Source organism: Balaenoptera physalus (genome assembly GCF_965194825.1).
Source record: "Balaenoptera physalus genome assembly, chromosome: 13".
NCBI classification, from domain to species: domain Eukaryota; kingdom Metazoa; phylum Chordata; class Mammalia; order Artiodactyla; family Balaenopteridae; genus Balaenoptera; species Balaenoptera physalus.
The window spans coordinates 16,627,078-16,640,956 of record NC_138892.1 but is presented as its reverse complement, the minus strand read 5'-3'; the positions used below and the strand labels follow the sequence as shown (position 1 = coordinate 16,640,956).

Here is a 13,879-nt window from a genome sequence, read left to right as displayed (position 1 = left end):
GTTGTCAGGAAGTGAAGGTACGGAGTGAAATGGTGAGCGAAAGTGAGTGGGGTCAGCTTGCATCGTCAGATCTAAGGTCACACCTCCTCTCGAGAGAGATGAGAAATAACGGACCCCAAGCCATCTGGGGAAGCTCTTCACTAAGGTACCTCCAAGAAGCAGCCTCTCAAGGGATGTGAACATGCAACCACCCAGCCCATTCGACCCTGGCAGCCCCGCATGGCTACTCTGGCCACGGTGACTCAGGCAACCTGGCCGTGGCCACCATCAGCACTTGGAGAGTCTCCCCCAGGGGCAGCTGTCTGCAGGCTGCCTATATATACAAGCAAGGATGAAAAAAGTGGCCTCCCCTTGTGAGTGTGAGGATGCCCTGTTGGATTCAGGGCAAACTTGGGTGGGTGTAGTAGAGAATTTATCAGGTGCCTGGTCTTTGGAGTCAAATAACCTTAGGTTTGTAGCCAACCCCATTGCTTATTAGTTGCAGGAGCTTCCTCATCTGTAAAATGGGGGTAATCAGACCCACCCCAGTGGAGACATTCTGAGAACCAAATGAAATAAGGCATGTGGAAGGTCTGCCACAGGGTTCTGGCTTCTAGCAGGGGCTCCAAAAAGGTTACTTTCCTTGTCTAGCCTCCATGCCCTGCCCTGCTCCTGTGCTTGCTGCTCCTTCCCCTTGGAAGGCCATCATCACATTCCTTTCTATCGAACTCCTAGCCACCCTTCAAAACCCAGTTCAATTGCCACTGCCTCGGCAAAGGCTTTCTGATCTGCCCATAGTTCAGACCCAGCACTTCCTCCTCAGCACTTCCATGATAGATTACAAAGGGACTATGAGGTACACAGCAGAGCCATCTGGGCCTAAGAGATGAGGATCAGGGAAGGCTTCCTGGAAGAAGAGGCCTTCAAGCTGAGACTCTAAGGAGGGGTAGGCAAAGAGCAGTAGGAAGAGCATTCCAGGCAGAGACAACTGTGTGTGCAAAGGCCACAAAGTCTGGTGGATTTGAGGAGTTGTGTACTAGGCAAGGGACCTTCTCTGACTGCCCCCCACCCCCCGCCCCCTAGATAAAATAACACCTGTCATTCCCCATCCTCATCCTGCATGGATTTTCATCACCACCAGAGAATTACACTACATATTTTTTTATTGCTTGTGTCCCCAACTGGAATTCTAAGTCCATTAGGACAGGTACCTTACCTCCCTCATTCACCTCTGTATCCTTCTCATGGCTCATTATTACTGCTGGTTTAACAACAGCTGGATTCTGAGCTCCAAGAAGACAAGGACTTGGCCATCTGGTTCACTATTAAATTCCCAGCATCCAGCACCACGCCAGGTATACCGTAGGAACTTAGTAAATATTTGTGGTCAAATAAATAGTGCTCATGGGAGGTATTCAATTTGCTGAATGGATAAGCGCAGGAACGGAAGAGTGAACGCAGGCATTCATGGATATGTATGTATACACACACATACACGTAAGTGGACAAATGCACAAACAAATGAATGGATTCATTAATGCATGAATGCAGCATCCTCACATTCATATAATCAAAGCCCAGAGGCCCGTACCCTGAGCTGCCCTTCTTGGTCTTGTTAAGCCTCGGGGTTTCCATCTTGACTTAGCCCTGGCCATTCAAAGCTGCTCTTCTTATCCACAGCAGCAGGCATTTCCATTGTCATCAGGGGCAACGGGCCATTTCCCCTATGTCCCTCTACTCTGAGCCCTGGGAGCTCACCAAATTCCCAGCCCTCTTTGTGGAGGTCTGCTGACCCTGGTGCCTGGCCCTCTTCTCATTGTCAGGCACTTCTACAGGAGCTGTCTATGGGAATTGTCAGCATTCCATTCTCCCAGAGAGTGGGATGTGAATCTGGCCCGTTTTTTATTAATTGCAAATTAATGCTGTGCTGGGTGTCTATTTTGGTAGACATGCTTCTCCGCAAAGTACGGAATGCAACCCAAAGAAGCACATTGCTCTCATTCTTTCTGCCGACCGACTGTGTGAATATTTTTAGAAGCCACACCCTCGCGCAGTGGCCAGAAAAATAATTCCCAGCGCCAGATGTGCTCTTTGCAAATCAACATCAGGCAGGGCAGGGGAGAGGAACAAGAGCCATGGCTCACACCAAAACTGCAGCGACAAGTTTCAACCAGGAGCATTTTTATAGGCTTTCTGGGCAAAAGCCCTCCACCCTCGAAATACGTAACATGGACCCACATTTTGAGAAGCACCTCACTGCTCATGCTCTGCTGGTTGGTAACAGACCTTCAGGGTCAGTGGTCCCCCGGTGCAGACACTGATGACATGGACTCTCTTGGACATGGAGGCCAGCTTGTGGCCATGTGTCTGCCTGCCTTTGCTACGAGTGCCCTTTCTAAATATGTTTCCAGCAAAATGCTGAGTCAGGAAGAGCCGAGCATATGCAGCCGGAAGACAGACCAACAGCAGCTGAAACACATTTTCAAAAACCCTGGAAGTGGGTGTGAAATGATATAAAGAGAATCTGCCTGGAAGTCAAACATGTGAGTTCTAATCCTGGCTGTCATCCCTTCACTCCAAAATCGAACAGCTTAGAGTACCGACTTACCGCGTGTGACAAGCATTGTGCCGCATTCCAAGGAAACAAAGACACAATGACGTACTGATTCATTGTGTACGACCTTGGGCAGGCACATAACTTAGACTTTCTGGGCCATAATCATTAAAACAAGGGGTTGGAAAATGACCCTCAAGGTTCTTTCAAGCTCTCGGATTCTCAGATCCTCATAGGATTCCTTGAACAAGCAGAAGGAAGGGACAGCGTCAGAGAAAGGAAAGGTTTGGGTGGATGGGGGTGTGTGTGTGTGTTTTTACCTTGGTAAACGCCAGGAGTAGACATTCTTAAGGATTAAGAATCCTAAGGAAAAAGGACCAAAACCTTACTTTTTATAATGTTCTATGTACCTGTTATTTCCCTACCTAATGGTTAGGGACCCTGGGATGAAGGACTTGGTCCTGGGAGCTGGGAGGCCCCACATGACTGCCCTTTTGCTTTATGCAAATGAGTCGTTCTCCCAGGCTCCTGCCCATTGTTCCCGGCACAATTGCCTTCAGAATGGTGACCATTCTTCTCCTCCATCGGGGAATTCTATGACTCTGCAGGAAGCTATGTGCCTTATCACTTCTGGGACTACATCATGGGACCATGAGGTCAAGCTGTACCACAGAACCCGATCCCCAAGCAAGAGGCTCACATTCCAGGCCTTGTAAAGACCACATTTCGTTTTGAGAGTTCGGGGGCAGGTGGCAGGAAGAATCTGCAGAGAAAGTTACCAGGGTGGATGATACAAACTCTTAGAATGTGTCCCTCAGACCAGAACCTAATTCTCCAGCCGTGGCCTGACCACCGCGCCCTGGCACCTTCAGAGAGCTCACTTCCTGTTCAATTCCCTCCCCAACGGCCAGCCTTGTCAGCTGGGGCCGTGGATATTAATAGGTAAGTGCTAAGTGCTTTGACCACATATTGTCTAAAATCCTCACGTTTGTCACTGACTGTCCAGGACTGGGCACAGGGCCTGACACATAGTAACGACTCAGCAAATACTCATTTAAAAATGAACAGCTAAACAACAATCCCCAAAGAACGGGGCTGGCACCCTTACTAGACAGATGAGGAAACTGAGGCTTAGATATGTGAATAATTAATCTGAAACACTGCCATTAGTAAGGGGCAGTGTTGCACTTCAAGCCCAGGCCATGCAACTCCAAAGCCACTGCTCTTAACCTTGACTCACTGCACAGTGCTCAGATAAAGCTAAAGGCAGAGCATCTTGTTCAGTCCTCAAAACAGGCCCATGGGCATTACCCTCTCCCCATTTTATGGCTGAGGAAACAGGGTTAAGTGGCTCTCCCAATGTCAAACAGCTAGTAAACCACACAGGATGGAATTTTCTAACTCTGCAGCCACTGCTCCTTCTGGAATAATCCAACCACTTTGCCAGAAACAGAGAGACCCTGAGATTTCACTTCCTGTTCCTAGAAAGACTAATTTGACCGACTGTTTCCTCCTTACTCTGTGGGCTACAGAGAAATGTGTGATCACGGTCAACCACTCACAAAAAACAAGAGGTCACCCGGATGTGGCTTCCAGGGGCCTCTCAAAGGACAATGGTGACTAATGGTTGCCACCATGATCTGCAACCAGTATCCAAACACCAAAGCAACTCCATCCGTCCCAGCAAGGAAACAGTCTCCCTGTGATGCACTCCCTCAACTGAGAGCAACAACAACAAAAAAAGAGGATGATGCAAGGTCACTCCCATGCTTGGTCCAGGGGCCAGGGATGAGGCACTAACGTCACCAGCGGCCAATGAGAGGGACCCCTGGTGCTGGGAGTACTAAGACCATTTCATAATGAAACCCATGCGGCAAGCTCCAGTTTATTTTGAAACCGTATTTGCTTACTTTGCAGCCATGATCAAAAGGCCATTCGGAGTGCTCTGCAGGAGGCACTTGAACCCTGTCGGCCAGGAGAGCTTTCTCTAGCTCCGTCAGCAGCCCGCAATAATACTCCCCGTGAGAGTCAGCCCCATCACTTGCTGGCATGTTCTTTCCCAAAAGCCACCACTGCCACCATTTCAGTCGGCTTCCCAATTCCACAGCTGGGGGGGTGAGGGGGGTGGTGGGGAGGAGTTGGGAGGGAGAAGTAGGAGACGGGGTGGAAGTGACAGAGAAGTGGCAGGGACAGATAATAAATTGCGGGCCTGCGGGCAAATTCCAGCAGAATGGTTCAAACTTGGGCTCAGTGGGTCAGAGAGACATGGGTTCAAACCCCAGCTCCACTACCTACCACTGCGTTATCTCAGGAAAGTTACTTAACGTCTCTGTGCCTCAGTTTCCCTATCTCTGAAATGATGTAAATCACAGTATCTATCTCATGATTGCTATGAAGATTGAATTTAATTGATACCGGGCAAGGATGCTATGAAATACAAATGCACTAGGTTATTGTTGTAAGTATTTTGATGGTGCTAATTACAGACTCTGAGCTTCCCGAGGACAGCGACTGTATTCTAGTCAACTTTTAGGACAATGTCTGGCATGTAGTTGGAGATCGATAAATGCTTGTTGAATGAATTCAACCGTTGGAACTGAACTGAGGGCTCAAACCCAGTGATTCTCCCCACCCGCCTGCCGGGAAGGAAGGGGCCGCCTTATTTGTAGGCTGCAGCTTGGAGCAGAGTTTAAGCCTTCAACCAGCTGTAATCCCCAGGTCTGGCGTATCAATCAATGAGGCAAGAGCTTTACCTTAATATTACAGTTGTCATCGAGCAGTATATTTTCCAGCTTCAAGTCCCGGTGGACCACACCATTCTGAAATGAGAAGACAGGCAGGGAATTGAATGGGAGCAGTTGGGATGAGAGAGAAAGTGGGAGAGGGGGAGGAAGGAGGAGAGTGAGCAAAGGGAAATCTTTGACAGATTAAAGAAATGCGTCAGCGCCGGTGGTCTTCGCCCCCATCCTTCAGGGCCTCTCTCACTGTCATGAAGCTCCCTGCCAGCGACCAGCACAGCACCAGCGACAGGAGAGCATTAGTCACTTGCTGTGTGGTTAAGGGAAAAATGACAGGAATCCATTCTCCCCCAGAGCCTGTAAAACAGCGGGGGGATTCTCTGTCGGAATGTAATTCCACTGTGTGAAAGCCATATAGTCCCAGGCAGTGGCAAACATTGTCTGTCTGTGATGCGATTCCCAGGGAAGCAGCAGATTTCTCTGCTGGGGACTCGGAATGTGGGGCTCACAGACCTTGCTTGTCTGTCTGTCTACCTGTCTCCCCAGTGCCTGGCTCAATCTGTTCTGACCCAGGAAACCATGCAGATCTGTCCTGAGGATAACAGAAGCATTCCCAAGGGTTATTTCCTAAGCAGCTGGGAGGGAAGGTTCCTCTCGGCTGGGCAGGACTCAGTGTGGAGTGAAGGGTGAAGGTGGGAGAGGCCACTGAGACCAAAGCAAGCCGCCGCCATACTGCGGGACCTTTCCATTCAAGCAAATGCTGGCAGAGCTGGCAGATGAGCCCAGTGACAAGCAGACAGCCAGCTGAATGGTGAAAAGAAGTCCTTAACCAATAGGCTGTTGGTCTATACAACAGTAACAACTATCCTGCTCAATTCTTTTTAAAACCCAATGATCTTTTAAGGGGATGGGTGAGCAGGGGAAGAGGAACTGAAAGAACCAGCTATTGGGGCTGGGAGGACATTTTTAACATCATTCAGCATAAAGGACCTTGGCAATTGAAGCTGCCCTTTCAAGAAAACCAACTGGCTAGGAATTCTTTGTCTTTCATTCAGGATTTCTTTAGTTCAGAATCTGCATGTTCACAGCTGGTACTTTATTGCTTATTTTCCTTTCTATTTGACAGTTCCTAGTATCTCTAAAAACACTGACTGGAGAGGTGAAAACATGTATTTCTACCACTGTTTCTAACCCAAACCTTCAGGGATTCAGTAATGCACAAACCAGGGCTCCTGGAGGAAAGATACGGAATGCAAGGTAGCTGATTTTGTTTAATTTTAAATATTGGGAGTGTTTGGTTTACACTGTTGCAATCCCAGTTTTCATAAGATGGAATGAGCCTACTAAAGCCCCATTCATACAAAATCCAAGTTTCACACACTTCAGATAATGAAAACAGGATCTGTGGTGCTTTATGATGATGCCTGATGATAAAATACAAAACACTGCACGACCTGAATCATCAGTGCCTTTCGAGTCAGCAGAGAGAAGTCAAATAATGTCCACATGGGTTAAGGGTTTTAGATTGTAAGTAATTAGAAGATGATCATTCCAGAGTCGTTCTCAATTAACCAGAATATTTAACAAACCAGAAGGCCCCGTGTTGCAATCATTTAAATGAAGAAGCTGACTCTATTTTGGATGGCATGTTGGATTCAAATCACTACTGTCCTCAAAGTGAAGGACTGTTCCAGGTGTGACAGTTCTGGGGGAAAGTATGAATGGGATGGAAATCAGGACTAAAATGATAAATAATAATTGGTTGAAGTATGGCTTGGAACTATCTGTGTACTTCATTCCCTTCTCCAGAGACCAAGGGTAGCTAAACTGGCTGGATTAAGAGCACATCCCATTAGTTGTGTTGCAATAAAATTGTACATGTGTGTATATAACCTCTGTGGATATAACCTATGCAAGGAAAAGAAATCAGGGCATAGAAAGGTTCAGAACCTATGGCCCGCTAATTGCACTTCTGGAATTTCCCTTTAGTAAATTATTCAAATGAGAGAAAAAAGGTTAATGTATAAAGATGTCAATCGCTATTTCTAATAACCAGAAATTAGAACCAGCCTAAGTGTCCAACAATCACAATAATTCCAGAGACTTTTTAGTAACATAGGAAAATGTTTAGATTAAAATCCTAAGTGAAAAAGCAAGACAGAAATGTAAAAATAAATGCAATGTGTACCACATTGATTGCATGTGGATTGCATCCTGGAAGGGAGAAAGGTCACTCGTGTAAAACTGGCGAAATCCAAGTAAAATCTGGAGTTTTGTTAATAGCAATAAACGAATGTGGGTGTCTCCATTTTAGCAAGTGTACTACAGTCCTGTAAGATGTTAGCATTAGGGCAAACTGAGTGAGAGGTACATGGGAACTCTCTGTACTATCTCGGAAACGGCTGTAAATCTAAAATGATTCAAAATTAAAAATTTAAATGAAAAATAAATGTGGGGAGTAGGGGGAAGAAGATTGGAAAACAACAAACAAAAATGTCAACAGCGGTTATCCCTGGATTTTGGGATTCTGGGTGATGGTGATTTTCTTCTTTCTCGTTTATGAATTCTCCATACATACTACTATGAACAGATGTCACCTTCATAATATGAACAGAATCACGTGGTGCCATGAAAACCATCTGTGACCAAAGCTGTGGTGGGGCCGGCCGTACCTTGTGACAATAGTGCACGGCGGAGACGATCTGCCGGAAGAAGTGTCTGGTCTCCCTCTCGCTAAGGCGCCGCCGCTCGCTGATGTAGTCGTACAGCTCCCCTTTGCTGGCGTACTCCATGATGATCACAATCTTATCTTTGTTCTCGAACACTGCGGGGGGAACGGCGATACACAAACACCCTGTTCAACTGACAAGCTCACTAATGACTACAGACCGTGCGAGAGGGGACAACAGAGATGTCGCCGGACAAACAAATCAGTCCACAGCGTCACGAGGAGATGGGCAAGTTTCCCAGCCAGGTGGGCAATGACATCATCGCTGCTGTTACTGGACTTGCGTCTGTTACATTACGGGGAATGTGCCTCTCTCTTCTGAGGACCCCACTACTCCCTTAACCAGGTTCATTTCTCGCAAGACCCTCCCACCAGAACTGCCTCCCTGTAGGTGGGGAACAACAAACACGACTACCATTTATTAACCATTTGATATGGACCAGCTACCCAGACCCCAAAACGGGTGGTGAAACTTGTCGTCTCTTTGCTCAAAACCTTCCAGACTTTCCATCTCACTCAAAATAAAACCCAAAGTTCCAAATGTGGCCACCAGGTCCTACATGTCCTATGGACCCCTTTTAGCCCTATTACATATCTAGTCTGTGCATTTATTCTGTCTACCTCACTAGAATCTAAATGAGGGTTGGTTTATTTCATTCACTGATGTATCCCCAGCACTCAATGCCTTTTGGCAAAGGGGCTCAATTAATATTTATTAAATGAGGGAATTCAAAACTTCATAAATGCATTCTGGATCATTATACTAAATAACTACATGGCACTAAATGCTTCTGTCTCCCCAGACCTGATATTTTCTAGCAGTAATGCTCAAACTCTGCTCGACTGAGTCCTAGGAGCTCCAGGCAGATGCCCATGGGGGTAGGTCAGGGGAGATCATGAAGGACGGGCTCTAGGTCCTCAGCTCCACCTCAGCCAAAGCCACTCCACTGCTATCTGCTTTATAGTTGGGGCTGTCACATAAGACGTCCTTTGAGCAAAGACAAAATAATAATTGTGTTGAAATCCATCCTTCCAAGGGATGTGGTATAAAAACATTGGTAGGGTACCCAAGACCCTCCTTCCCTGAAGGACCCCTACCTACCTCCCTCCATCTCGTCGGCTTCTACCACAGCCTGTCAGGCCCCCTATGCCCACTGATGCCAGACTGTTCACTGTTTCTCCCAATCACACACAAACACATTGCTCTTTCCCACCTCCATGTTCTGCCCTCTGCCTTTACTCCCACCTGTCTTACCTGCCAGGGACACTCCAACTCATCAGTCAAGGATGAACTCAGATCTGATGCCCATGTTGCCTCCCTTCTACCTCTCATAATGGATACTTGCAACACAGCACTTTCGAACTGTGTGGATATATTTGTTGATTTACATATTTATTTCCTCTGCCGGGACTGTGAGCCTGGACTTGGAGATGTAAAAACTGTAGTTTTGGAATCAGACACTCCTAAGTAGATTCCTAGACCTCCCTCTTACTTGCTGTGTGACTCTGGGGGAGTTGCTTACCCTCTCTGTGCCTCACACTTTAGTCAATGGTAAAATGTGAATAATATCAGTAAGTACTTCCTAGAATTGTTGGGAGGATTTATTGATATCAGGTATGTTAAATGCTTACAACAAGGCTTGTACTTAAGGCATACACTCAATAATGTTAGTTATTATTGTTGGTATCACTACTATGGGACCCCAGGGCCTAGCACTGAGCCAGACACACTCGATGAACTGGAACGTGCTCCCAGCCTGGGTTCCCTGTCCTCCCATACCTTGTCACTGGCTGCTAGAAGCTCAGGCTCCTCCAGTTCCTTTTTGGCTCCTTCAAGTCCCGCCAAACCTCTCTGATAAAACGAAGGGAGAAGGAGGAGGGCAGGGAGGAGGAGGAGAGGGAACAGCCAGATAAAAATTGGCTGCTCCTGCATCTGCTGGCCTCGGTGTACCCTGCAGCTTTGGCTCTTGCCAGGGATTTCAGCCTGTTGTGCGCTTTTCATTAACAATAAACTTTGGAAACTGGAAAAGCTGCCTCAAGATGCACGGCTCAGCCTCTAAAAATGATAGAGTGATAGGCCCTGGAGAAGGCAGCGGGTTTTCTAATTTTAAAAACCAGTGGGGGCAGGGAGGAGGAGGAAGAGGGAAAGTACTTTGACGGGGAAATAAACAAGGAGCCTCACACCCCCAAAGAGTCTGGTCTGATGCATCCTTGAAGGAGGTCAAAGCCACTGGCCCCTTCAGTGACCATCAGAAGGTGTGGGTCACTGGCTGCACGCAGACAAAAGGACTGTTTCAGTGACCAGATGTATCCCTTTCCAACCGGCTAACTTGGTATCAAGGAGATGTAAACACAATTCAGTTCGACACAGTTCAATATGTCAAATATTTTACTACACAGCCTCCATCAGTAAGTCCTGCTGGTCCTACCTCTAAAACAGAGCCTGACCCTGTCCACCTGTCTCACGTCCCCGGCCACCCCCTTCTGAATGATCTCCCCTGTTCACTCTTGCCTCTTTGCTGACTGCATTTGGAGAGGGGGCTGGGGAACAGTTCCCAATGCATGTTTCATGGAACACCAGTCCCACAAGACATTCTGGAGGAAAAGAAGGGTTCCACGGTAAAACATAGGTAAAATATTTGGAAAATGCTAATACATGATCACCCCTTGGAGAACCTAGTTTCTTTAACTCTGAGTTTTGCAGGGCGATTTGGCCACTGCAGTACTCCTACTGAACTAACTGGGAGCCAGTTTGGGAAACAATGGATGGACGAGGCGATAGCCTCACTGTTGCTGGTAGGGCTGGTGGGCAGCCGGGCAAGAGAACTGTCCACGGGGTCAGGCCTGGCTCTGAGATCCCACCCCCAGTCCTCCAGCAGGAAGCAGCTGGAGTCAGGGTCAAGGCCCTGATTGCAACCCTAAATTAGCTAAATGCAAACAACATTTCTAGACTTGGGGCATCAGTGATTCATCCAGGAGGCCATGTGGTATTATACATGAAGCTTCCTGAGCCCTTCCTAATAACAGCAGCATTTACTGAAGGCCTACTATGTGCAGGCACTGTACCCATGGCATTTTGCACGAATTATTTCATATGGCTTTGGTCCTATGAGTATCTCTGTTCTACAGATGAGAAAGCCCGGGTACAGCAAGGTTAATAACTGCCACGGCCACAAAGCAAGCTCGAGGCCTGGGCCCACGGTCCGATGGCACCCTCCACCCTCTTAGCCCCTATACTGCTATCCATATACATCAACCCCTCTGAAGCTCAGTCTCTCCCTCAGTCAAATGAGGCTAACAACTTCCTCACACGATAATGGGGGGATTCAGTGAGCTCATGGGCCTAGCACCCTGAGCACGGTGCCCTGGCCACTGCTCAATCAATGGGAGCTATTCTCATAATTACTTCATCTGCCTCTTAGGCAGCTCTGGCAAACAAAACCCTAAGACTTTCCTCTCCCGGCCGGCATCACTCTTTAAAACATGCTGTGGCTCCGCAGAATCACAGGATTTTCGAGCAGGAAGAACCTTAGAGATCAACTATGATTTTTCCAGAATAGCCCAGGATTTATAAGGTATAACAGCAAGGCCTTGGGAATTCGTCCTGAAGAATGACCGGCTTCCGCAATCCCGGCCCACAACTCCTTGCCCGCGGTGAGGTCCCTATCCGCCAGGTGACAGGAACACTCAGCCATTCTTCTGGCAAAAAGGGCTGCTTCCCTTGGGCACTTTTACAACTGGTTATTTATAAGCCCAGAAATCTTGTCTGTGTTTTTGTTATTAGTCACTAAGCAAAAGCTTATTTTCCACCAGTTGGGAAGGGTTTCCTTTCTGAAAAATGAAAGCCTGTGTCTCTTGGCCAGACAGTTCTACCCAGAAGCCCGGTGGCTCCAGAATGGTAGGGAAAACTATGGCTCTTGACATGCCAAGCCTACCAGGAAAATTAAACCCCTGAATAGAAACTGAGCTCAACTTGAGTCAGCCCACAGCGCAGGGGCCAGGTCCATGTGGTGCATACCCAGGTTTTTAGTAGAGCCACAAAAACTTTACAAAGCACCCATGACGTGCGTGGCACTGGGGATACTGGAAGAAATCTTTACCAGGGTGAGAAGGGGAGGAAAGGTCAGCCAGGCAGAAGGAGCAACATGAGTGAAGGGGGGACAGGAGCGCCGTTAGCAGGACCACCAGAGCGGGCAGGTGCCAGGGACTAAGACAAGAGAAAGAAGCAACAGACCGTGAACGAAACACACAGGCCTTGAACGCCCACGAGGAGCTTGACAGACACGTGACCAAACGTCGCCAAGAACAATAAACAGATGGAACAAGGGACAGGGTAGCATCCAGGATCCTGGACCCATGAAAGAGTGCAGGGCTCGCATCACCCCAAGAGCCTCCCCAGACAGTGATCTCTCCTCTCCTAGAAGGCTGATTCATAACCACCGTCGTTAACACTTACTGAGCAATTACTGCATGCCATGGATTGCCACATCCAATACTAACAATCCTGTGAGACATTAACATCATCCCTACTTCATAAACAGAGGACCAGCGCTCAGATCTAGAAACAATGTGGCCAGCGCCCCGCACGTCCTCTTCGGTCACTAACCATCTCCCCAAGGATATGTATATAAGCCAATATCATAGATTAGTTTTGGATTTTGAGTTTTCTAAAAATGGAATCATGCAGCATACAGTATATTCTTTTGCGTCTGGCTTCATTCATTCAACATTATATTTGTAAGAATAATCCATGCCGTTCCATGTAGTCAAAGATCGTCCATCCTCGTTGCTGCAGAGTACTCCCATTTGTGAGTGTGGCATGCTTACTTATCCATTCTACTGGCGAGAGACATTTGGGTTGTTTCCAGGTGAGGGTCATTACGAATCATGCTGCTATGAACGTTCTTGTGTGTCTTTTGACGCTCCTCTGTATGCATGTCTGTTGGGCAGATAACCAGTAAGGATCTGATCCCAAATGTGGGCGACTTGAAAGCTTATGTTCTTGCCGTGACTCCCCACCACTTTCCTCCATCATAGGTTTACTCTCCTTGCCTAATACTCAGTAAAGATTCTCCTTCATTAAAGAGAACCATCATCACTCCCTTTTCTGACAATGCTTGTTTATCAGCCTCTCTGAAGCATTTATCTGAACATTTTGCTATGTGTTAAAGGAGATACAAATGTAGCATAAGACGGTCTTTGTTCTCAAGGAGTTGCTCTCTAGTTGTATATAACTAGTACTTATAAAATAAATCAAATGCTAACCTGTGGGATACAGACTTTAAGTCCCCAGATGAGCAGCGAGAACGATGGGTGAGGCAGCCTGAGTGGGCCTGAGGAGATTCCTAGAGAAAACAGGCGTGGAACTGAACCATCAAAAACACCTTGGGTTCTGTTCGCACAAGCTGGTTTTACCGTTGTCTCGGCATATCCTAAAATATCCAGACTCTCTCCTTTTTCTTCTACTGTTCAGCAGAAGGGCCTTCTTCCCGGATACCAACTTGAATTATTATTCTTGTTTTCCGTTTATTTTCCATTTCAAGGGAGAGTGGGAATTGGCTGCTATAGTAACAGCTACTTCTCCCAATTAATTCTGAATTTCATCAGATGTTCAGTTTGACAGTCCAGTTCTGCCTTCTCATTGTCTGGCTTTCACAGCCATGCTAATTACCCAACTCCTAACCATTCCCTCCCTTGGGGTTAATAACACAACTTGTATAACTTGAGAAAATGCATACGATAAAAACAGTGGCCTGACCTAGGAGAGATGCCGATGAGTGAGGAGATCTTGGGATTTCAACCATCCACTGGTCATTGAGAGCCAAATACGAGGCCATTTAGGAAGAAAATGGGCTTGGGGAGGGAGAGGGTGAGAATCAA

General features: G+C 47.2%; 1 protein-coding gene and 1 long non-coding RNA gene across 3 annotated transcripts in view; both read right to left on the bottom strand.

Annotated features, from left to right (window-relative positions):
* The window catches only part of LOC309640616, a 441,572-nt gene that overhangs the window by 265,210 nt on the left and 162,483 nt on the right, over positions 1-13,879 (bottom strand). The gene's annotated exons all lie outside the window — the stretch shown is intronic.
* Positions 1-13,879, bottom strand: part of NUAK1 (NUAK family kinase 1) — a 69,098-nt gene that overhangs the window by 14,815 nt on the left and 40,404 nt on the right. For both annotated transcript variants that reach the window (XM_082419414.1, XM_082419415.1), the window contains 2 exons: positions 7,944-8,095; positions 5,287-5,352 (listed from right to left, as the gene is read on the bottom strand). In XM_082419414.1, coding sequence (XP_082275540.1) covers positions 5,287-5,352; positions 7,944-8,095 — 218 coding nt within the window. The remainder of the gene's footprint in view (positions 1-5,286; positions 5,353-7,943; positions 8,096-13,879) is intronic.